General features: G+C 36.7%; 1 protein-coding gene across 1 annotated transcript; it reads left to right on the forward strand.

The window, feature by feature from the left end:
• The first annotated feature begins 11,732 nt into the window (after nt 1-11,732).
• LOC140812485 (2-carboxy-1,4-naphthoquinone phytyltransferase, chloroplastic-like) lies at nt 11,733-15,371 on the forward strand. The gene is made up of 10 exons (XM_073170755.1): nt 11,733-11,892; nt 11,977-12,232; nt 12,380-12,483; nt 12,577-12,648; nt 12,740-12,878; nt 12,966-13,072; nt 13,154-13,244; nt 13,332-13,481; nt 14,752-14,817; nt 15,119-15,371. Exons 1-10 carry the CDS (start codon nt 11,801-11,803, stop codon nt 15,251-15,253), a joined length of 1,212 nt encoding a protein of 403 aa, XP_073026856.1. The 5' UTR covers nt 11,733-11,800; the 3' UTR covers nt 15,254-15,371.
• The last annotated feature ends 7,855 nt before the right edge of the window (nt 15,372-23,226 follow it).

The raw sequence follows: 23,226 nt of genomic DNA on the forward strand, positions 1-23,226 counted from the left end.
ATTTAAATCGTATGAGAAAGAAAAAGAGTGGAACACTATTACCGACGGTTTTCCAACAACCGTCGGTATTAGCGACAGTTTATATATAACTATCGCTGATTTACGGCAATTAGCGACGGTTTTAGCGACAGTGTATTTTTATACCGTCGCGGATTAAAATGGCGTCGGTTTGGACAAAACCGTCGCTAATTTAAAATTTCTTGAGTGAATTAAATAAGGATAGATTGATAGTCAAATATTTATCGTTAAAATTTTAAGATGTTTTAATAATCATTTTGACCCGGTTTAAGATCCAATTTTATCAATCAAATAGTTATCAATAAAATTGGATCTTAAATCAGGTCAAAATGATTATTAAAACAACTTAAAATTTAACGATAAATATTTGACTATTAATATATCCTTATTTAATCCACTCAACCAAACACACCCATAGAGTATTAACAGCGCACATTTTTGCACGCCGCGAATAGTATAAAATATTATTTTCCACAGTATGTTTTTAATGCACACCGTTAATGTATATGTTATTAACGGCGCGCGTGAAAAGCACGCTGCGGAAAGTATATAATATTTACATCACACATAAAATACACGCTGCAGATATTACTTTCCGCAGCGTGCTTTTGATGCACACCGTTATTTCAGTAGGGCAACAATATTAACAGCGTACATATTGATGCACGTCGTCAGGGACGGATCCAGGAATAAAAGTTGGGGGGGCTTGAACTCAATATGATAAGTTATATATTATTAAAAAAAATTTACATTATATCGTTCAACGAAGTTGTGCCCTACGAGATTTTAAAACATAAAATTCATCAATAATAGAATTTACATCAATATGTTTAGCTAAATCTCGTTCAATATAGAGTGTCAAACAATCGGCAAGAAAGTCATCCTCCATTTTATTGCGAAGTGCCGTCTTCACATGCTTCATTGCTGAAAAAGCCCGCTCAATAGTGGCAGTAGGCACATGTAATGTCAAAAAAAGATGAATCAATCTAGTCAACATAACATAAACACTTGACCGTCCACTCTCGGTCAATTACTGACACAACTCAACAAGTGTAAAATGTAAAACCCGGGATTCTGTACAATCGGGATCATATCAGATTATTATCAAATTTCGAAATTTGTATGGGATAAAAGATTTAATTTTTGAACATATCACGGATAGATCACGATTTGAGATAAAAGATTTAAGCCAGATTTCATCGCGATATCACTCGATCACGATAGCAGCCAACCCCTATAAATAGGAGGGCCCTGTATTCGAAAATCACACCTCTTTCTCCTCCAAATTTTCGAGAATCCCCCCTAGTCTCCTTAGGATTTTCGAGTACAGCGAAGCGCTGCTGCCGTCCAGCCAGAGAAGTAGGAATTTCGAAAATTCCTGTGCAAGCAATCTTAGCTATTAACGTTTCTTTTTCATCAAGAATTCAAGGTAAGTGGGCTGTTTTAAATTTCGGTTTTATGCATATGAAGATTTCGGTTTTTGGTTTAAAAATGCGGTCGAGTACCGTCGTTTTGTCTATATGTTTTTACGAAAGTTGGTACGTTTTTGAATTGGCACTGTGAGGATTCCCTGAAAATGGGTGGAATTCCAACATATGGTGTAATGCCCAGAACACCGAGTGATCATTCTGAATTGAGAGATATGTTATGAACAATGTGTATAAAGATAAGAAATAAGAGATGAAGAAGTTTGGCGTAAAATGTAGAATTATGCCATTGTAATTCGAAGTTATAGCGCACCCGCAGTGCTTGTAAGCACCGCACCCGCGGTGCAATGGGCAGAAAATTAGTAACATTCCCGTAGCCACACCGCACCCGCGGTAGAATTAGACCGCCCCCGCGGTGCTGAGACCGCACCCGCGGTAGTTACATGACCGCACCCGCGGTCATCACTTGTGAAAAATAAAAGTTCTGCCGAAGCCATAGCGCACCCGCGCTCCTTACGTTACTGCACCCGCGGTATTGCGTGTTACAAAAAGACATAGCCATGTGTGGAGTTTCATGCAATATCTATTAGGTGTCTTCGTTTCCTTCATTTCACGCAGCTGATAACCGAGACACCTCCAAGGGAATTCAGTAAGTTCTTGCAAGCCTTCTTTGCTAGTTTTACAAGATTCGATTATCCGAATTTAGTTCCGAGTTGAGATTCTTGTTCCTTGCGTCGAAGGCGTTGAAAGGGTACACTTTTTATTCCGTTCTAACATGTTTCAAGAAGCTCATGTAAGGGAAATGCTATTATGACTATATTTAGATAGTCTAGTAAGGATTATGAGTTTATAATCGAAACTAGAACCAAGAAAGGACGTCGTACGCATTTCTTATGAATTTCAGCATGTGTAGGAATAAGAGGTATCGATTTTGAATATGGTGTTGTGTATTTGATTCGATCGTGAATTGAGGATGGTATATGTGTGATATTTGTTGAGATTGGATTGACCGGTGTTAAGAATATACGTCGTTATGCCGTCAAATTGTATCGAGATCACGTAGTAACTTGGATATGTGTTGATTAGATAAGAGATTGATAGATTTTGTATCAACATTTCCATTTCAGATTCGTAGTGTCAACCGTGACAGCAACTGTGCGACGAAAGGTATAGTACATGTTTTGTTTGGGGACTTACGACTCAAATGAGATCACATTTGAGTTTCCCAACCAAAATCACATACTTGTTTTATTGATTATATCTTGATATGATTATGATTGTTTATAGAACTTGTATACAAATCTTGCTATGCTTTGTTTACAGATCATGTGGCATTGCATTAGAATGATTATGCTTGTTTACAGATTGTGTATTCATGCATTAAGATAGGACAGTCTGGAGATCAGGCAGACTACTAAACGTTCGGCGATATCACAGCTTAGGGGAAGATCACCGCCCCTATTGTAGACGCGGATACAGATCAGGCCGAAGTCTAGGAATAAGACGTACAGCACCTCGATTGGGAGGGTAGGTGACAGACAGTGACGTCTAATTCACAACGAGATCCCTAGAGTTCTAGTCGAGTCGCATCTAGACATGATTAGACTTGCATTGCATGATTTTATATGAATGACATTCATATTAGCATGTTGCATGTTTTAGATTGTTTTACTGCATGTATACATGTCTATACTGGGATTTGTTCTCACCGGTTTTCCGGCTGTTGTTATGTCTGTATGTGTGCATAACAACAGGTGGGGCAGGATCTGGGTCGAGACAGAGATGATCGTGTTAGCGTGGAGATCACGGGCATAGCAGATGGACCAGTAGTTGTCTTTTATTATGTACTGTCTTTTATTACTGGTTAGTTGAGAACATACAGAATAAGACATGTATTGTATGTTGTATGTTGTAAATTAAATAAAGAATGTATGCTTGTTTGGTTACAGGTGTTTTTATGTAAAAAGCGAAAATTTGACCCATGTTTTATAATAACGATCCATTTAATCCCAAGAAAAAGAATTAGAGCCCGGGTCCCCACATATGGCCCTTAACAGTGTGATAGAACTGTTTTATGGCCTCGCCCCCTTAGAGGATTAAAACTTAGGGGCTGATATCAGTAAACCATGAAAGGTGAAAAATCGCAGTGTTGTTATGTTATTATGATATGATTATGATTATGAAAAGCATGTTGTATTGATATGTATGTTTCGAAAATGTTATAAAAATTGTTGTGTTGTGTTCAAAGTCCCCCATTTACTGAGTATTCCCAAAATACTCACCCCTTACACACTTTCCCAGATAAATCCGAATGAACAGGTTGAAGAAGAAGAATCTGAACAATTTTGGGGATGGTGAATTTTGCGATTTAGTTTAGTTATGTTATTTTACTTTCAATTTTATGTAAGACGCTTCCGCATTAGTTATTTCAGTTGTAAAGACATAAGTTTTTGAGAAATTATGAATAATAAACTAGTTTTCGGTTTATACTGTGCTGCGAGGCTGGTTGTTTTTAATTGTGTGATTGATAAACAACGCCGGTGTCTACTAACCCCGGTCTCGGGGCGTGACATTTTAGTGGTATCAGAGCCGCCAAGTTCATAATCCGAGTGGAAAAAAAAACGAAAAAATCGAGTTTTAAAAAAAAAAATTCGGAAAATTTCGGGAAAATTTTGGCCAAACAGCGCCTTAGCGCGCCGCCGCGTTCTCCGCCTATTCCGGCCGTTTCCGGTACCCTTTCTTCGATCGGAGACCCGTTCCAGAATCGTCTCAATAAAACGAACTAAAGCCCTCAATCAATTTCATATTTACTGTTCGTGTAAAACCTGAAATTTCAGATCTACGAAATTTGCGTATGAACCCTAAAACCGAAAATTATTTTGTCCAATTACCCTACCAATCCTACTCCGATTTTCAATTCATTTTACCCAACCAATCTACTATCCATGGGTAACTTTTCCCAAGAATCAATGTTGGGATCGGATCAACCAATCAGAAACGCCCAATTTCAAGTGAGTCAACCGATTTCTCGCGAGTTCCGACCAAATTAAGTAGCTTTCCGACCGATTCTGGCCGTGCCACCACCGGTTCCGTGATCTTGACCCCTTCGCCGACACACTCCTTTGCTCCGACCATACTTCGGAGAGTCAACCCAGCGAGTCAACTCGGCCGAGTCAACGTGTCAACCCGCCAACATATCCTTCTATTTGTTTTTGGATATTTTCGAATTTTTAATTATTTTCATATATTTGACTCTATATTTTGTCCTATTTTTGATATTCTGAGAATTTTCTTTTTTATTATTTTACTTTTTCCGTTGTTGCTATTTTATTCAGTACGACTTTTATTTCCTTTAGATTGGCCATGTTCTTTTTTTAGAAATCAATAAAAATTTGTTCTACTTGTTTAATTGATTTCAATTTATTTCAGCACAATCTATTGTATGAACTTTACTCGTACAACAAATTCTTAGAACTTGCAATCTGTAGGAAATGGCCGGCAGACCCCCGAGGCAGAACCGCAACCCGCGTTATGCTAATACCAACCGTGAAGGCGGACATGAGAACGAGCAAGGGAATGGACCCCCGCCTGCAGTCAACTTAAAGTCGAGCTGATCTTATGGCCATAGCCACTATTGTGGCGACAACACTGCAAGGATTGGGAAACCAGAACGCCAATCAGCCGCTACCACCTCCACCACCTAATGGAATTAGGTTCCACTATGAATCGCTCCGCAAGAACAGATGTCCAACCTTCAGTGGAGCTGCTGACCCTGAAGTTAGCCAGAGTTGGCTAAAAAGTGTAGAGACTCAGCATCGACTATTGGAAGTTCCCGAGGCACTGAAAGTGGACGTGACTGTGCCGTTCCTGGAAGATAAAGCAGGAAAATGGTGGGAAGCAATCTCGCCAGCCATGACAGCTGCAGGACCAATGACTTGGCAGCGATTCCGAGAAGCCTTTCTGAAACAGTATTATCCAGCCGAGGTCAGACTGCAGAAACTGAGTGAGTTTGAAAACCTCATTCAAACTCCGGATATGTTGGTTGTGGAATACACCTCCCAGTTCAACGCCCTTGGATCTTATGCTCCGTCAATCATGGCGGACGAAGTTTTGAAATTGCACCGCTTCAAGAAGGGATTGAAGAGCAGGATCCAATCAGCACTAGCAGTCTACCAACCCGCGAATTTTTCAGATCTTGTGGGTGCAGCTATCCGAGCTGAAACTGACATCCAGCGTAGAGAAAAGGAATTCAAGAACAAAAGGCCTATGAATAATCAGTCTTCACGCAGCGATCAGACTTTCAAGAAGCCTAACCAGTCCGGTGAACCATCCAAAGGGCCTCCGCCTACCTCAAGTTACCAGAATATTAAGCCCTGCCCAACTTGTCACTTACGACACCTGGGAGAATGCCGAAGAAACAGTGGTGTATGCTTCGGATGTGGGAAAACGGGACACCGAATTGCCGAATGTCCTACTGCCGCCAACCAGGTAGCCGGGCCCAACAAGGGAACTGGACCAAATATAGGAGCTAACCCCAACAAGCCAAAGGAAGGAAAGCCTAACGCTAGGGTCTTTGCTATGACTCAAGAAGAGGCCGACAACGCCAATGAAGTAGTTTCAGGTACCATCCTAATTCAAAAAGTGCCTGCTTATGCGTTATTTGATTGTGGTGCTACGCATTCCTTGGTATCTAAGAGAGTTTTTAAGAAACTAGGACTTAAGTTGAATCACTAGCTGAACCTTTCGAATAACCACACCGAAAGAGAAGCCACGTGGGAGCTAGAAGAAAGGATGAGAAACCAATACCCATACCTCTTCATAAACCAAGTCAATCCAAGTTTCGAGGACGAAACTTCCCATAAGGATGGAGGGATGTAAAACCCGGGATTTTGTACAATCGGGATCATATCAGATTATTATCAAATTTCGAAATTTGTATGGGATAAAAGATTTAATTTTTGAACATATCACGGATAGATCACGATTTGAGATAAAATATTTAAGCCAGATTTCATCGCGATATCACTCGATCACGATAGCAGCCAACCCCTATAAATAGGAGGGCCCTGTATTCGAAAATCACACCTCTTTCTCCTCCAAATTTTCGAGAATCCCCCCCTAGTCTCCTTAGGATTTTCGAGTACAGCGAAGCGCTGCTGCCGTCCAGCCAGAGAAGTAGGAATTTCAAAAATTCCTGTGCAAGCAATCTTAGCGATTAACATTTCTTTTTCATCAAGAATTCAAGGTAAGTGGGCTGTTTTAAATTTCGGTTTTATGCATATGAAGATTTCGGTTTTTGGTTTAAAAATGCGGTCGAGCACCGTCGTTTTGTCTATACGTTTTTACGAAAGTTGGTACGTTTTTGAATTGGCACTGTGAGGATTCCCTGAAAATGGGTGGAATTCCAACATATGGCCCTTAACAGTGGGATAGAACTGTTTTATGGCCTCGCCCCCTTAGAGGATTAAAACTTAGGGACTGATATCAGTAAACCATGAAAGGTGAAAAATCGCAGTGTTGTTATGTTATTATGATATGATTATGATTATGAAAAGCATGTTGTATTGATATGTATGTTTCGAAAATGTTATAAAAATTGTTGTGTTGTGTTCAAAGTCCCCCATTTACTGAGTATTCCCAAAATACTCACCCATTACATACTTTCCCAGATAAATCCGAAGAACATGTTGAAGAAGAAGAATCTGAACAATTTTGGGGATGGTGAATTTTGCGATTTAGTTTAGTTATGTTATTTTACTTTCAATTTTATGTAAGACGCTTCCGCATTAGTTATTTCAGTTGTAAAGACATAAGTTTTTGAGAAATTATGAATAATAAACTGGTTTTCGGTTTATACTGTGCTACGAGGCTGGTTGTTTTTAATTATGTGATTGATAAACAACGCCGGTGTCTACTAACCCCGGTCTCGGGGCGTGACATAAAAACCTTTAAATTCTGCATCACATCAAGTTTATAATGTATCAATTCATACTCCAAAGCAACAATTTCTTGATCTGTGAAATCTCCAGGATAAAACTTCTTCGCAAGCTTGCAAATATCATCACTATTAAATGAGTCAAATGAATTTTTAGGATCTAAAGCTGTACTAAGAGAAAGAAGTTCCACCGATGACTCATTGAACCGAGTATTTAACTCCATCAAAATGAAATCTATTGCAGCATTAAAAACATCAAAGTGGTAATGATGTTCTATTGTAGTTTGCCGACAAGAACGTCCAATCTTATATAGACAATCAAGGTCAGGCACATCAATTTCATTTCTTGAGCAAAAAACTTTAACTTCCTGAAGAAATTCATTCCACCCACATTCTCTAAATTCTTGAAGGCAAGTTTTGGTAGTAGTGACAAATGTGATAGCAGTCAAAATGTCTTGAGATTTTCTTTGAAGAATTTGACAAAGAGTATCTGTTGTTCTCATAATTTTATGCATTAAGTGCAAAATAAACACAAATTCAAAGCTTGCCATGTTTCTGTAAATCCCCTGAACTTCAGCCTTAGCTCTTCCATTTGGAGAATGATCACTGAGAACTTCAAAAACTTTGCAAGTTGTAGTGTACATACCTATCAAGCTTTTTACCGAATCATAGTGAGAACTCCAACGAGTAGCTCCTGCTCGTTGCAAATTACCAATCTGGTTTGCACCACTTCCAGAATCACGTTCTCCAATTGACAACATATACTCAATTTCATTTCTTTGTGCAGTATGTAATTCAGCAATGCGCTTAGTAGAAGAAGTGACAATATTAGCAATATTGTCCAAATGAGAAAAGAATTCCCAAATAACACTAACATCCTTAGCTGCAGAAACCAATGTCAGTTGTAAACGATGTGCAAAACAGTGGACATAGTATGCATAGGGACAATCTTTGAGAAATAATGCTTGAAGTCCATTCCACGCTCCACGCATATTGCTAGCACCATCATATCCTTGGCCTCTGATTTTCTTAACATGGAGATCATGATGAACAAGAACATTTGATATCTCATTTTTCAAATTCATTGAGGTAGTGTCACTAACACTTTTGATGGCAAAAAATCTTTCTGTCAAAATCCCATGATTGTTCCCAAACCTCAATATAATGGCCATTTGCTCTCGTTTAGATATATCTCGGGCTTCATCAACAAGAATACAGAAGTATTTATCTCCAACTTCTTCACGAACCATCTGTCGTACTCTATTGGCCATAATATGTAAAATCTCTTTCTGAATTTCTGGAGCGATATATTGGGCATTTTTTGGAGCATTCTCAAGCACAACTTCATCAATTTCTATATTCATTTTTGCAAAAGCCTTGACCAATTCAAGAAAATTTCCACGATTAGATGAAGATAGAGATTCATCGTTACCTCTAAAAGCACAACCTTGAAGTGCTAGCCAACGAACAGCTACAATTGAGGTGCTCAAACGCAGACGATTTTTCTCTTTTTCCTCTTTAGATTGTGCATGCATCACTTTATCAATATGTTGTGAGTGCCTCATCAAATTTTCAGCCCTTCTCTCACACATAATATGAGGTGAAGAAGCTGCAGAACCAATATGAGAAAGAAAAGCACATGTTTTCCCTTGGTTTACCCTTTTCCAATTATCAAATCCTTCATTGACCAATGCCGAGATATTAGATGAATTAATATCATTCAGGAAAATAAAACAATGGAAACAATATGCCTTATTTGTTGAAGGCGAATACTCCAACCAATAAAATTTCTGAAACCATTTTTTCTGAAAACGACGATTCTGGCTTCCAAATTTCGTACCTGGATACTCCAACATATCTGGTTGATAAGGCCCCATATTTAGATATGAACGTCTTATCTCATCTCGTACATTAACATGATATTCATATATCTATTTTCTTTTTCCCGGATCTCGTTCAATAAAAGTAGACGAAGACTGATGATCGTCTCTAGGAGAGGAACATGAAGGAATTTGGATATTGGGAAATAAAAGAGTTTCACTGGATTGATGTTGCATTGTAAGGACCGTAGGAATTGAAGTATCTTCACTAGCTTGACGATCTCTCTTCTTAAAGAAAGAGGATATCAATGTTTTTCCTTTCTTTGCAGCAGATTGATGTTCCATTTTCAAATAGTTCAAGTTATAATCTTAAACAAGAATAAAATAATTATTAAACAAATAAACAAGTAATAGTCAATCAACAACAAACAATCAAGAAACCACAAATCATGCACAGAGAAGCTATAAAAAACAAAATAAAAAATGTATAGCCGATTCTTACCTGGATTGTCGCCTTGCCGATGAGCAATTCGATTTCTTCGGGAGTCCGCAATTCTATTCTGTCGCTAAAGGGCTTGGGACTTGGGAGAGAAATTTTGTAGAATTGAGGTGGGGCGGATCAGAGGATATGGGATGAATTTGGTCTCATCTTTGTAAATGGATGGGACTTGATTGGACTAAGACATTGATGTACGACGGTTTTGGAACAACCGTCGCCATTAGCGACTGTTTTTTGAAAAACCGTCGCGAATAGCGACTGTTATTATTTACTTTTTGAATAAACCATCGCTAGTAGCGACGGTATAATTAAAACAGTCGCCGATGTAGATCGGCGACGATTTTACAACAACCGTCGCAAATATTAGCGACTGTTTGAAAAACCGTCGCTAAATTATTAAAAATGGTACCACCCTTGATTATAGGGATGTCAATGGGGCGGGTATGGGGCGGGTTTGGCTAAACCCAAGACCCTCCACATGAAAAAAAAAACTTCGACCCATTACCCGCCCCACCCCGGTTAAATATTTTTCGGACCCACCCCATCTCGAATATGAAACAGGGCGGGTTAGACCCATGAGACCCGTTAGACCCGAACTTTTTTTAAATAAAAACATTAATCTTCTTTGTCACATGACTTAATTATTAAATAAACAAGCATATAAATACCACACAATAATTTGAGAGATACCTTGAGACTTGAACCACTAGCATATTAGCGTATAGTTATGGTGGTGCAGGGGCAACAAGACTTTATTTATAATTGGTCTACCTATTTGGATAATACTAAAGCCCACCCAATAAAGAATTCAATTAACTCAAAGAATCAGATATGTCATGGTTGACTTTGAGGTATGCTATTAAAAAAATAAAAATTAATAAAACTCTTAGAATATTTATATTTAATATATGGGGCGGGTATTATAAAACCCATGACCCGCCCCATACCCATACGGGTCTGAAAAACTGGACCCGAGACCCTCCCCATAACCCATTTAGTATGCCCAAACCCGTCCAGATGGGGCGGGTCCATTACGGGTCTGGGACATCCCTACTTGAATAAATCTGCCTCTGCACGTCGTTAAAAGCACTATTCGCAGCATCTTTTAATGCACGTTGTTGATAACGTGCTGCGGAAAAATATTTTTCTTATAGTGAGATAAAAGTAAGATTGAAAGATCAACGTGGAATATGAAAGTAAGATTAAAAGATAAACATGGAATATGAACTTGAGTAAGAATTGTAATTTCTACAAGATATCAAAATTACTTTCTCTTGAGTAACTTTAAATAATAATAATATGTAACCAGTATTCTAAAAAGACCGCACGAACTTCCAAATTTATTATTTTAATTCCACAAATTAGACGGTATATTTCATAAAAAAGCACAAGGTTATAAAAATATAAATCCAACTACAGTAGAAATTCTACTAATATTCTATGACAAATCCAACTACAGTAGAAATTCTACTAATATTCTACTAAATTCCAACGACTATTTTTTTTGACGCTAAAATTCCAACGACTATTAATATTCAAAGTGTCATTAAATTATCATATATCATTATTAAAATGATAATATTTAGAATAGAAAAAAAATCATATCAGTAAATTAAAATGATAATAAAATAAAAATTTAGTGTTTCATATTAGAAGAAAGTCTATTCGGGTGGTACATTAACATTTCGTAGAGATACGCGATCATTCTGGCGAAATATGACTTGAATGTCAAAAAATTTAAAGTTAGCGCACTAAAACCACAATTTTAAAATTTAGTGAACCAAAACAAAAATAAACAAAGTTAATGTATCATAAAAAATTATTTTCCCATGATTTTTGTTAGTTGATTTTGAAATTTATTTTAAATTTAATTATGATTTTTATAAAATAATATTTATTTATCCTATATATAATAGTTACTATGAGAAAAATATAGCAAAATTCAATTATGAAAGGGTTGGAATTACTAATATATATACATAAAATAAAATTTTATTCAAGTGTATATATGTATATAGGTATCATGCCACATTCAAGTGATGCACAACTCTTGTTCGCTTCACACTCAGAAATTGGCAACCTTCTTCAATTCTATTCAGCAATGGCAGCAACCTATGTTTCCCAAGCTAATAATGGATTTTGTGTCGCCAAGACCAATGGAGGGTACCATCCGGTGAGACACAGCGTGGCGAGGCAAGTCCGGTTTACATTCGCCAGTTAGTAATTAAGCTCTGCCTTTTTTCCCCATGATCTTTCAAACAAAGTCTTTGTTTTCAGGAACTATGCAAGTTTGTCGATGCCGCATTCGACACAGAGGTCATTCGGCAGCTACAACAAGGCATACACGGGCCTGTTGTCCTTGAAAAAGCAGGTTACACATCCTCGTTTCATCCAAAAATGTAGAGCTGCTGAAGTTGCAGAACCGAAACTGCTAAATAATAACGCTCCAGTCGAAGAAGAATTGTCGAGATCGACTTTAATATGGAGAGCTGCCAAACTACCTATGTACACTGTTGCTCTTATTCCAGTACTTGTAAGCTAATTGCAACAACATTAATTGTACTTGATTCTGTGTTGTTGGTTGAGTATAATATTCTTTTGTTAGAATGTATAATTATACTATGTTCCATCACTTCCTTTGAATCCAAAATTCTCTTACAAATTTTTGATATTCGAACAGGTGGGATCCGCAGCTGCATATCAGCAAACGGGCCAGTTTTCGTTCTGGCGATTCTTGGTGTCGTTGGTGTCTTTTGTTATCGTGAATGTCTGGGTAAATTTAAGGTTAGAGTGACTGAGCTTTTGATTCTGCTGTTTTCTCGATTACCACTTTCGAATTCTATGACTTGATCAGACAGCTAACTGTTTTTTCTGCAGCAATGATGTTTACGATTTCGACACAGGAGCAGATAAGGACAAGAAAGAATCCGTTGTCAATCTCTTCGGCAGGTTGGAATCAGCCAGTTTACATTTTCTTGATTATCAGATTTTCTTTCTGTGACGATTTAACTGATTGTGTCTTATATTACTTTCGACCTAGTCGCGAACTCATCAACACCGTCGCTTGGTCGTTACTCGTTATTGGTTTCTCCGGCATTTCGTGGTTGGCGGCCGCAGCCGCGAGTGGCCGTTCAATAGTACTATCAGTCTTTGCTGTGTTTTGCTTCTTCCTTTACCAGGTAAAATAGTGTTCAGGTGTTGTCTCTCTTAAGAGTTCAAGTTTTCATATCGAGTGATCAAATTATGGTGTGATGATGCATAAGCAGTGTCCACCGTTTCGTTTGAGTTATTTTGGTGTGGGAGAGCCCTTACTCATGATGGCATACGGCCCGCTTTCGACCATCGCCTTCTACTTACTCCAAAGCCGAGCAAGGTAACTAAACTTTTCTTTCTGGTGATCTTCTGACTCGGGAACCCGTACCTAAACGTAGACTAATCGTTGCCACGATGTTAGTGAGCTGCCGATATCGGGGACGATTGTTTCGGCATCACTGCTTCTCGGTTTTACGACGGCTCTGATCCTTTTCTGCAGTCATTTCCATCAGGTGCCACTCCGACTCTGTTTCTATTTCTTCGGTACAATGTATTTTTTGTGTTGTTTCAAGGTGACTTGGAATGTGCCTTAATTCCAGATCGACGGTGATAAGGCTGTTGGAAAAATGTCCCCATTGGTAAGGATTGGGACTGACAAAGGCTCAAAAGTGGTGAAATTTGGTGTTGTTGGGCTCTACTCGCTTCTACTGGGTCTTGGATTCTTCCAAGCTCTTCCTTTGCCTAGCGTTGTACGTGACCATGACTTTTTTAGCACATCTCTATGTTATTTCTTTCTCGCGAAAAATATATAATATTCGAATATCAAATAGATCGTATATCTCTGGTTAAATCATAAGCATATTCGAAATTGTTCATACATAGGCAGACATCTACTTGGATTTCAGAGAAAAAATGTTATCCAGATGACTCAATTTTTTTTTTTTTTTGGTTGGATTTGGTTGATCTCATTTAGGAGTCAGTTGACCCGTCAACCTGACCAAATCGACTTTTTAAAAGAATTTTTGTGCATTTATATGTAATAATTTTATTTGCAATCCAACCGAACTGTTTAAATAATTATTTTGTTGAAAATAATCTATTATAATTAAACCGGGTTGGTCAGGTTCAAGTTCGAGTTTAGAATTTTCAAGTTGTTTTGAGACTCGGGTTTATAATTTTTTTTATAATATACTACCCGAACTCACCCGACCCCCTCCCGTAAATTAACAAAACATAGGTTTGTTATATTGTGCATATAAATATTTGTGTTAAATGTTTGACACTTGACAGTCGGCATTTTATAAACATCAAATTAATTCAACTCCCAAAAGCATGGCATGAGTTATGGTCTGGTGAATAAAATAATTTGAATAATAAAAATAATTTGACTTTTTAGTAAAATAAAATATTCTTTTTTATTCATAAAATTTTAATTTAATTGTACTAATTGAATAATTATTAAACTAAGAAATTACATGTTCATAGATTTAAAGTTTATAAATGATATTTGATGAAATATATTCTCATTATATTTATTTAAAATAAAGCTGAAGTACATTGATTGGAGATGAGTTATGTGTTTTGGCAAAAACTTGTGTGAGACGGTCTCATGGGTCGTATTTTGTAAGACAAATCTCTTATATGAGTCATCCATGAAAAAGTTTTACTTTTTATGCTAAGAGTATTGCTTGTTATTGTGTATATCGATAGGGTTGACCCGTCTCACAGATAAAGATTCGTGAAACCGTCTCACAAGAGACCTACTCATGTGTTTTAGCAAAAATTGTACTATTTTAACTATTGTTTAGTATTTGCTAAATTAAAGCTATGAGCTAAAAGACTATTTTTGTATGATAGATTATGAAAAGTTAGTAAAAGATCCAAAATTAAATTAAAATAAATCAACATAAAATAGACTAATTAATTTCCACTTATGTTTCCCATTATTTTTAAAATTCAAAATGTTATATTCTCATTTACTAACCCTTTTTAATTTTTATTTTTATTTTTATATTTTAGATTCTTGGTTTCATGACACTACCAATGGCGAACTTAGTGGTTGGTTTTGTTGAGAAGAATCACATGGTGAGTATTATGCTTTAAAAATTTATTAATCATAATATATTTTTATAATAATTACTTTTTTTAAATCCAAAATAGCCTTATTTTTATAATAAAACAAATACCGTGGAGACTTTTTTTAATATTACTATACTTTATAATATAAAATTTATTATACATAAAATATATGCATAAAATTGTTCATTTTTTTGTATGCTCGTTAGAATATTCTTATTAAAATAATAATTTTATTTTTAAGTGATTTTTTATAATTATTTTGAATAATAATAGATTTCTTTTTTAAAAAAAATTGTGAAATGTATAGGATAAATCGAAGATTTTCATGTCAAAGTATCTGTGCGTGAGATTGCACACTGTATTTGGTGCCGCATTAGCTGCTGGATTGATGATTGCTAGAACGCTTGCACCTGCTGCTGCTGCTACTAAGCTTGTCCTTTGATTTATTACTCCTCAAATTTTGTATCAAACTCGATACCTTATCAGTATACAAAAGTTACTGTAAAACCTCAATATTGGGGCCATAAAAAATTATTAATTTAGCAATATATTTGTTTCTTCAATAAATAAATAATTTATTTATTTTAAAGAGTATTTTTCGATTCAACAAACATAAATTTAATGACAAAAAATGGTGTGCTACACTAATATATGTATTGTTGGATACAATAATTATCCTTGCTTGATAGAGCGATCGAACCGTGGATTCTTGAGCTGTTGTGCAGTTTGAAATATTTGAGTTGCACCATTACTACAAGATATAGCTTTTGGTAAAGCGACAAGCACTCGGTCCTACAATTGGTATCAGAGCCAAGATCACGGGTTCGATTCCCATTGATTGTAAGGAGTGCAATTATTGGGAGGGAGTTTGTTGAGTGCAATAATTGTCATTGCTTGGTAGAGCGATCGAACCGTGGTACTTGAGCTGCTGTGCGGTTTAAAAGATTTGAGTTGCATAATTACTACAAGCTATAGCTTTTGGTAAAGTGGTAAGCACTCGGTCCTACAATTTGTATCAACTCCTCAAGAAAAGTGCTTCAGAACTTGAAGTCTAAACTCGATCATCCTTTTTTAGGATAGAAACATAAATGCATATCATTCTTGGGACCGGTGAAAGGATAAGTTGACTTCGAGGCGGTGTAATACTTTGAATGTGTAGAGCCGGTCAGAGAATGTTTTTGACCAATAAATAGTTCTCTTTAATGAACCGGTTCCAAGCTTCTTTTTATCCAGACGATTGAATATGTCAGCGGTCTGAAATTCGCGTGGTGTAGACTTCCTGAGCTTTGGCCGGTTTCGAAGTTGGGCGGTTGAACTGATACCTGTTACAACAAGCTGTCTGGATTTTGTCATACACCAAAATTCTTGGGTAAATAATATTTTCTAACATGTATCATATTCCTTTTTATATATATATTTATAAAACTAAATGAGATCATTGTATTTAAAAATAAATAATATTAATTGTTTTAACTAACCAAATAAAATTCTCTATTTAATGTGAGTACAAGCCACTTGTATCTATGAGTTCGATGCATTATAATTAAATACATGGGAATTTTTGGATGCAATGAGAAAAGTTATAGATGAAATCCAATTAGATTTAAATTTAAGAAAAAACACATAACCAATAACCATATTTTATTAAATTGTTCTAGTTATCTTTGTAATATTAGAGAATTTTTAGTTTATGATATTGGCAAGACCATATATTTATATAAAAGTCTTCCAAAAAAATTATTAACTTATTAGTTTATTGAAATTATTAATTTAAAAAATTGGTCTAATCAAGCTAGAGAAAAAAATATTACTTTAAAGAGGTCATTAAATTTATCGAATATTGATTTATAAAATTTATTTTATTTAAATAATTTTAAATTCATTTTGGTTAATTAATAAAATTTAAAACCCACCCTAGTTTTAGATTTTCAAGCTCATTCATTTAAGTTTAATATAAAAAGTAAATTAACTTATGAAAATGTTTTTTTTTAAAAAAAATATGTTGTTTATCTACTGATTTTAAAATACCTATTAATAAATAAAAAGTGTTGTTAAATTTAATTATTTCAACAAAATGACATATTATCAGTGGATTTTTTGGACTGAAATTTTGAATTTTTAAGAATAAAAAACTCTAAGATTAAATTTTTTTCTTAACAAAAAAATCGAAATAAATATGCTGAAAAGTTAATAAAAAAAAAAACGAACATTATATAATCTCCAGCCATCCAATTTAACGTAAAAGCGTATGAAACTTCGAATCCAAGAATTTCCCATCACCATCTGAACAATAATGGGCAAGACAAGAAAACAAAGGATACTTGAAATGAAGAAGATGAGAATGTGGGGGTTTTTTTTTTAATTTAATATAGTTATCATATTAGAGTAGGTGTACAGCAAGCCAACATTTGACTTAAACTTTATTGATTCTTGTGTAAAAATTATATTTATTTTAATAATATTTTACGATTTTTATTCAATTATGAAATTTACTTTATTTGTATACTCATGCAAGCTGCATACATAAAAACCTTAAATCTACTATAGTACTATGAGATTTTACATATGATGACGATCGTGAAATTCATTTATAAGTTATTGTATATTCTAAATGTGTTCCTGGTCGATTCAATCGTTTAAAATGAGGATAAAGACTGTCCGAGCTTGAGACTAACATATGTAATTTTGTGTATCACATTTTATTGGTAGAAACATGGAGATTTCAAAACATACGGATGAATGATCATATGATGAATCACTAAACAACCTTCCATCAGGCTTTTCAAGTGGTTATCACTTATCACGTGGATAACCGCGGTTGTGGACCTACGGTTGTATATCATTAGTCATTTAATTCGGGATAACATGGAAGCTCTATGTACTAGCACTGCACTTTGATTAGTTTACCGACTCCACGTGGGTCATCACGTGGCGAGATCGAGTGTAGTCCGACATACATAGGAGTCGATTTTTTGTAGTAAGGGATTCATCGCTCACCTATAGATATAGATATTCTATGTGATTGAATGCGTTAATAGTACTAAGAATATATGTCCCGATTAAGACATATATTTTATGGAAATGTGTTTCCTTAGTTACATATATTATGTCACAATGATTAGTCAATAATACATCACATAGTATGTTATCGAATCATATGCAACTCTCGGTGTACCAATGATTACATATTTGATCGGGATATATGTGTTAAAAAGATCGTATTGTACGCTAAATATAGCTTATTGGTTTTTGCAGGCACTATCAGTCATGCATAGAAGATCGTGAGAAGATGCTACTAGACGCTAATAACATTAGCTGATGGGTACAATCAAACATGAGTTCTGACGTTCTTGTTATCAAGTGGTTGATAACAAAATGTGGCTAACAAAGGGTAATCATGTATACAAAATAAATGTTGTTTCGAATCACATGAGTTGTGGACTCACGACTAGTTATATCCCTGAACCATTGAATGTCACAAGAGTATTGAATTTTGTGTTCCTGTTGAGGTGGTCGAATTCAAATAGTTGAATTTGATGATTAAGTTTGATTGATATCAAACAAAGTTCATAATTAGATTCGATATTTGAAAGTTGTGAAAGTTAGCTTGACTGCTAATTTAGCCAGCAGAGTGCAACAACTTAATTTTGTGGGGACCCGGGCTCTAACTCTTTTCTTTGGGATTAAATGGATCATTAATATAAAAAGTGGGTCAAATTTTCGCTTTTCAACATTAATTCTAATGTATGTACACAAGCACAAGTTCTTTATTTATTTTACAACATACAAACATATCTTGTTCTAGTACATTTATCCAACTAGTGTTTAATACAATAAAGCAAATACAAATAGTCCAAGTCTACTAAAACCACTATTCCTCTGCTGCGTCCGTAGTCTCCACGCTATATCAATCTCGTCTCTGTCTCGACCCAGATCCTGCCCCACCTGTTGTTATGCATACATACAGACATAACAACAGCCGGAAACTCCGGTGAGAACAAATCCCAGTATAAACATGTATACATGCATATAATCAATTTAAAACATGAAACATGCTATTATGAATGACAATCATATAAATATGCAATGCGAATCAAACCATGTCTGGACTCGACTCGACTAGAACTCTAGGGATCCCGGTGTGAATAAGACGATCTATCACCTACCCTCCCAATCGGGGTGACGGTACGTCTTATTCCTAGACTTCGGCCAAATCTGTATCCACATCTACAATAGGAGACGAGTCTTCTCCTAAGCTGTGATATCACCGAACATCTAGAAGTTTGACTGTTTCTGTCAAGACTCCCTATCTTAAATGCAATGCATAACAATCTGTAAACAATGCATAATCAATTCAAAGATTTGAATACAAATTCTATAAACAAATCACAATCATAATTCAAGATAAACAATAAATCTAGTATGTGATTTTGGTTGGGAAACTCAAATGAGATCTCATTTGAGTTGTATCTCCCCAAACAAAAACATGCATTATACCTTTCTTACAACAATCGATGTCGTACTCGAAGTCTCGATGTCAATTCGGCCAGCTTCAATCTGAAATAACAATGTTGATACACATTCTATCAATCTCTAATCTCATTCAACACATGTCCGATTCAATACTTGATCTCGGTATAGTTTGACGGCATTACGACATGAATTCTCGATACCGACCAACTCATATAACAATATCAAATAACCTCAACTCATATTCATCACCATATCTATATCGTAAGCTCATATTACTTCTGAAATCTCCATCTTTCAATTTAATACATTTAACAATCATAACAATCACGTATGGTATCATTTTCTCGATCTGTTTACGTTATTACGATGCCTATATTCTTAAGAACATCTACTAGCAATCACATCTTAATTTCTCCAACACATAAAATCTGAACCATGTTGGAATTCAAAAATACTTACATTACCTTGTAGAACTTAATGCGAGAAGCTCAAAACCGCAATCGGATTAAAGTTTGGGTATCTAAATCTTGTAAAATCACAATTTAAAGAACCTAAGAACATGTAGTTTCCTCTCTCTGAAAGTATCAAATCCTGCTGAAATGAAGAAAGAATCGAAGCAAATTTATATATATATCTTGCATGATTACCAACACATGGCTCATCCTTTGACATACACGTCTCGCGCATATGCGCGACATCACCCGCGCATATGCGCGAGACCTACTGGTCTCGGCAATGTAATTCACAACACCTCGCGCATATGCGCCATTCTTTTCGCGCATATGCGCCAAAGCTTCTGGAGGTGTCGCGCATATGCGCCACTTCATGCCGCGCATATGCGCCAATGCTACTGGAATTGTCGTGCATATGCGCGACTTATCTTCGCGCATGTGCGCCAATTGTTCTGTCCTAATTTGAATATTTTCTTCTCTTGTCCATGTATTTCCTATTCTCATCTCAATTAACACTCCTCATTATATATATCATGCATACTCATAGATTCCGAGTAGTACGTCAATGAGGACTAAGAATCTCGAACCTTACATTTCTCCCCCTCTAATAAATGATTTCGTCATCGAAATCTCAGGCAGTTATCAAATATACATGACAAGTAATATAATCAATACTGAAAATTTACTTACATCATGTAAATAGTTCGGGATAGTTTTGTCGCATATACGCTTCTGTTTCCCAAGTCGCTTCCTCGATGCCATGACGACTCCATTGGACTTTCACTAACGGAATAGTCTTCGTCCTGAGCTTCATTTCTTTCCGATCAAGAATTTGTATCGGTTGTTCAACATAGCTCAAGGTCTTATCAAGCTCAGCTTCGTCAGGCTGAATGACATGAGAAATATCTGGCATATATTTACGCAACATTGACACATGAAAGACATCATGTATCTCGGATAACGAAGGAGGAAGAGCAAGTCGATAGGCTCGGTCGCCAATCTTCTCTAAAATCTCGTAAGAACCGATGTATCTAGGAGACAGCTTCCCACGCTTACCAAATCTGACAACGCCTCTGAATGGGGAAATCTTTAGAAATACTCGGTCTCCTTGTTCAAATACCAACGGTCTACGTCTGACATTGGCGTATTTGGCTTGCCTATCTTGTGCCGTCTTCATTCTCTTCTGAATGACTTTCACCTTCTCAGTCATGTCACGAATCATATCTGGCCCAATTTCTGGTACCTCTGAGATGTCATCCCAGTATAGCGGAGATCTGCACTTCTTGCCATATAAAGCTTCAAACGGTGCCATCTCAATGCTTGTCTGATAGCTGTTATTGTAAGAAAATACACAAAGAGGTAGAGAATCTTGCCAACTAGTGCCAAAATCTAGCACTACGGCTCTCAGCATATCCTCTAATATCTGGATAGTCCGCTCTGACTGTCCGTCTGTCTGAGGATGGTATGCAGTGCTCAGGTGTAATGTCGTACCTAAAGCCTGTTGTAGACTGTGCCAGAAGTGTGAAGTAAATCGTGGATCACGATATGATACGATAGACTTCGGCACACCATGTAATCTGACTACCTCTCGAACATATATCTCCGCCATCTGATCGTGTCTGTAAGTCATTCTATACGGAATGAAACAAGCTGATTTGGTCAATCTGTCAATAATGACCCAAATCGCATCACAGCCTTTAGATGATCGAGGTAACTTCGTCATAAAATCCATGGAAATGTGATCCCATTTCCATTCTGGAATGGCTAAACTCTGAAGTAACCCTCCGGGCTTCTTCCTCTCCGCTTTTACCTGTTGGCAATTTAAGCATTTAGACACAAATTCTGCAATGTCTGACTTCATCTGCTTCCACCAGAACTGTGTCTTCAAATCATTATACATCTTTCTGCCACCAGGATGAATGCTAAACCGACTAAAGTGTGCTTCTGATAGAATCTGATGTCTCAAATCTGAAACATCTGGCACGACAAGGCGGTTATTCACATACAGCACATGATCACGTACCTGGTATTCTGACAAATGCCCTGATCTGACCATCTGAATCGATTTCTGCACATTCTGATCCATTCTTTTTGCTTCTTTAATCCTCCAAATCAGATCAGGTTCAACATGAATGGTAGCAAGTCGTAGTGGCCTACTATCTGTATCAAATTCTCATTTGCACAAACAGCAATTTTCAACTAACTTTGTAACACCTATCGTCGATAAGGATAGGGAACAAATCTTTCGACTCAAGACGTCCGCTGCTGCATTCGACTTTCCTGGATAGTATTTGATCTCACAATCAAAATCTTTCAGCAGATCAAGTCATCTACGCTGCCTCATGTTCAATTCCGATTGAGAAAATAGATACTTCTGGCTTTTGTGATCGGAGTAAAACTCAAATTTTTCGCCATAGAGATAATGACGCCAGATCTTTAATGCAAATACAATAGCCGCCAGTTCAAGATCGTGAATGGGGTATCGAACTTCATGTGGCTTCAATTGTCTCGAGGCGTACGCGACCACATGACCTCGCTGCATAAGAACACATCCCAAACCTCTGTGAGAGGCATCACAATATACAACGAAATCACCTGCACCTGAAGGTATCGTCAGTACTGGAGCACTGGTCAGCTTCTTCTTCAATTCCACGAATCTAGCCTCACAATCTTCAGACCATACAAATGGCGCATTCTTTTGTGTCAACCTGGTGATTGGCTTCGCAATACTGGAGAAATCTTTAATAAATCGTCTGTAGTATCCTGCCAAACCCATGAAACTGCGTATTTCTGGCACAGAAGTCGGTCTTGGCCAGCTGATCACAGCTTCCACTTTACTTGGATCTACAGCAATACCATCTCCAGATATGATATGCCCCAAAAAGACAACTCGATTCAACCAAAATTCACACTTTGACAATTTAGCATACAATTTCTCATTCCTCAAGGTTTGCAACACAATTCTGAGATGCTCTGCATGCTCATTTCTGTTCTTTGAATACACCAGAATGTCATCAATAAAGACAATCACAAAATCATCTAAATACCTCTGGAAGATTCGGTTCATCAAGCTCATAAATACCGCTGGAGCATTCGTTAAACCAAAAGGCATGACAATAAATTCGTAATGTCCATACCTGGTTTGAAATGCTGTCTTCGGTATGTCTACATCTCGAACTCTGAGCTGATGATATCCGGATCGCAAATCAATCTTAGAATAAACAGAAGATCCTTGTAATTGATCAAATAAATCATCGATGCGCGGCAATGGATATTTATTCTTCACTGTCGCTTTGTTCAATTGCCGATAATCTATACACAATCGCATCGATCCATCTTTCTTCCGCACAAAGAGCACTGGTGCGCCCCAAGGAGATACACTAGGTCGGATATATCCCTTGGCTAGAAGATCTTCCAACTGTGCTTTCAGTTCTTTCAGTTCAATAGGTGCCATCCTATACGGAGCTCGGGATATAGGAACAGTACCTGG

This window comes from Primulina eburnea, chromosome 14 (assembly GCF_022965805.1).
Source record: "Primulina eburnea isolate SZY01 chromosome 14, ASM2296580v1, whole genome shotgun sequence".
In the NCBI taxonomy this organism is placed as follows: Eukaryota; Viridiplantae; Streptophyta; class Magnoliopsida; order Lamiales; family Gesneriaceae; genus Primulina; species Primulina eburnea.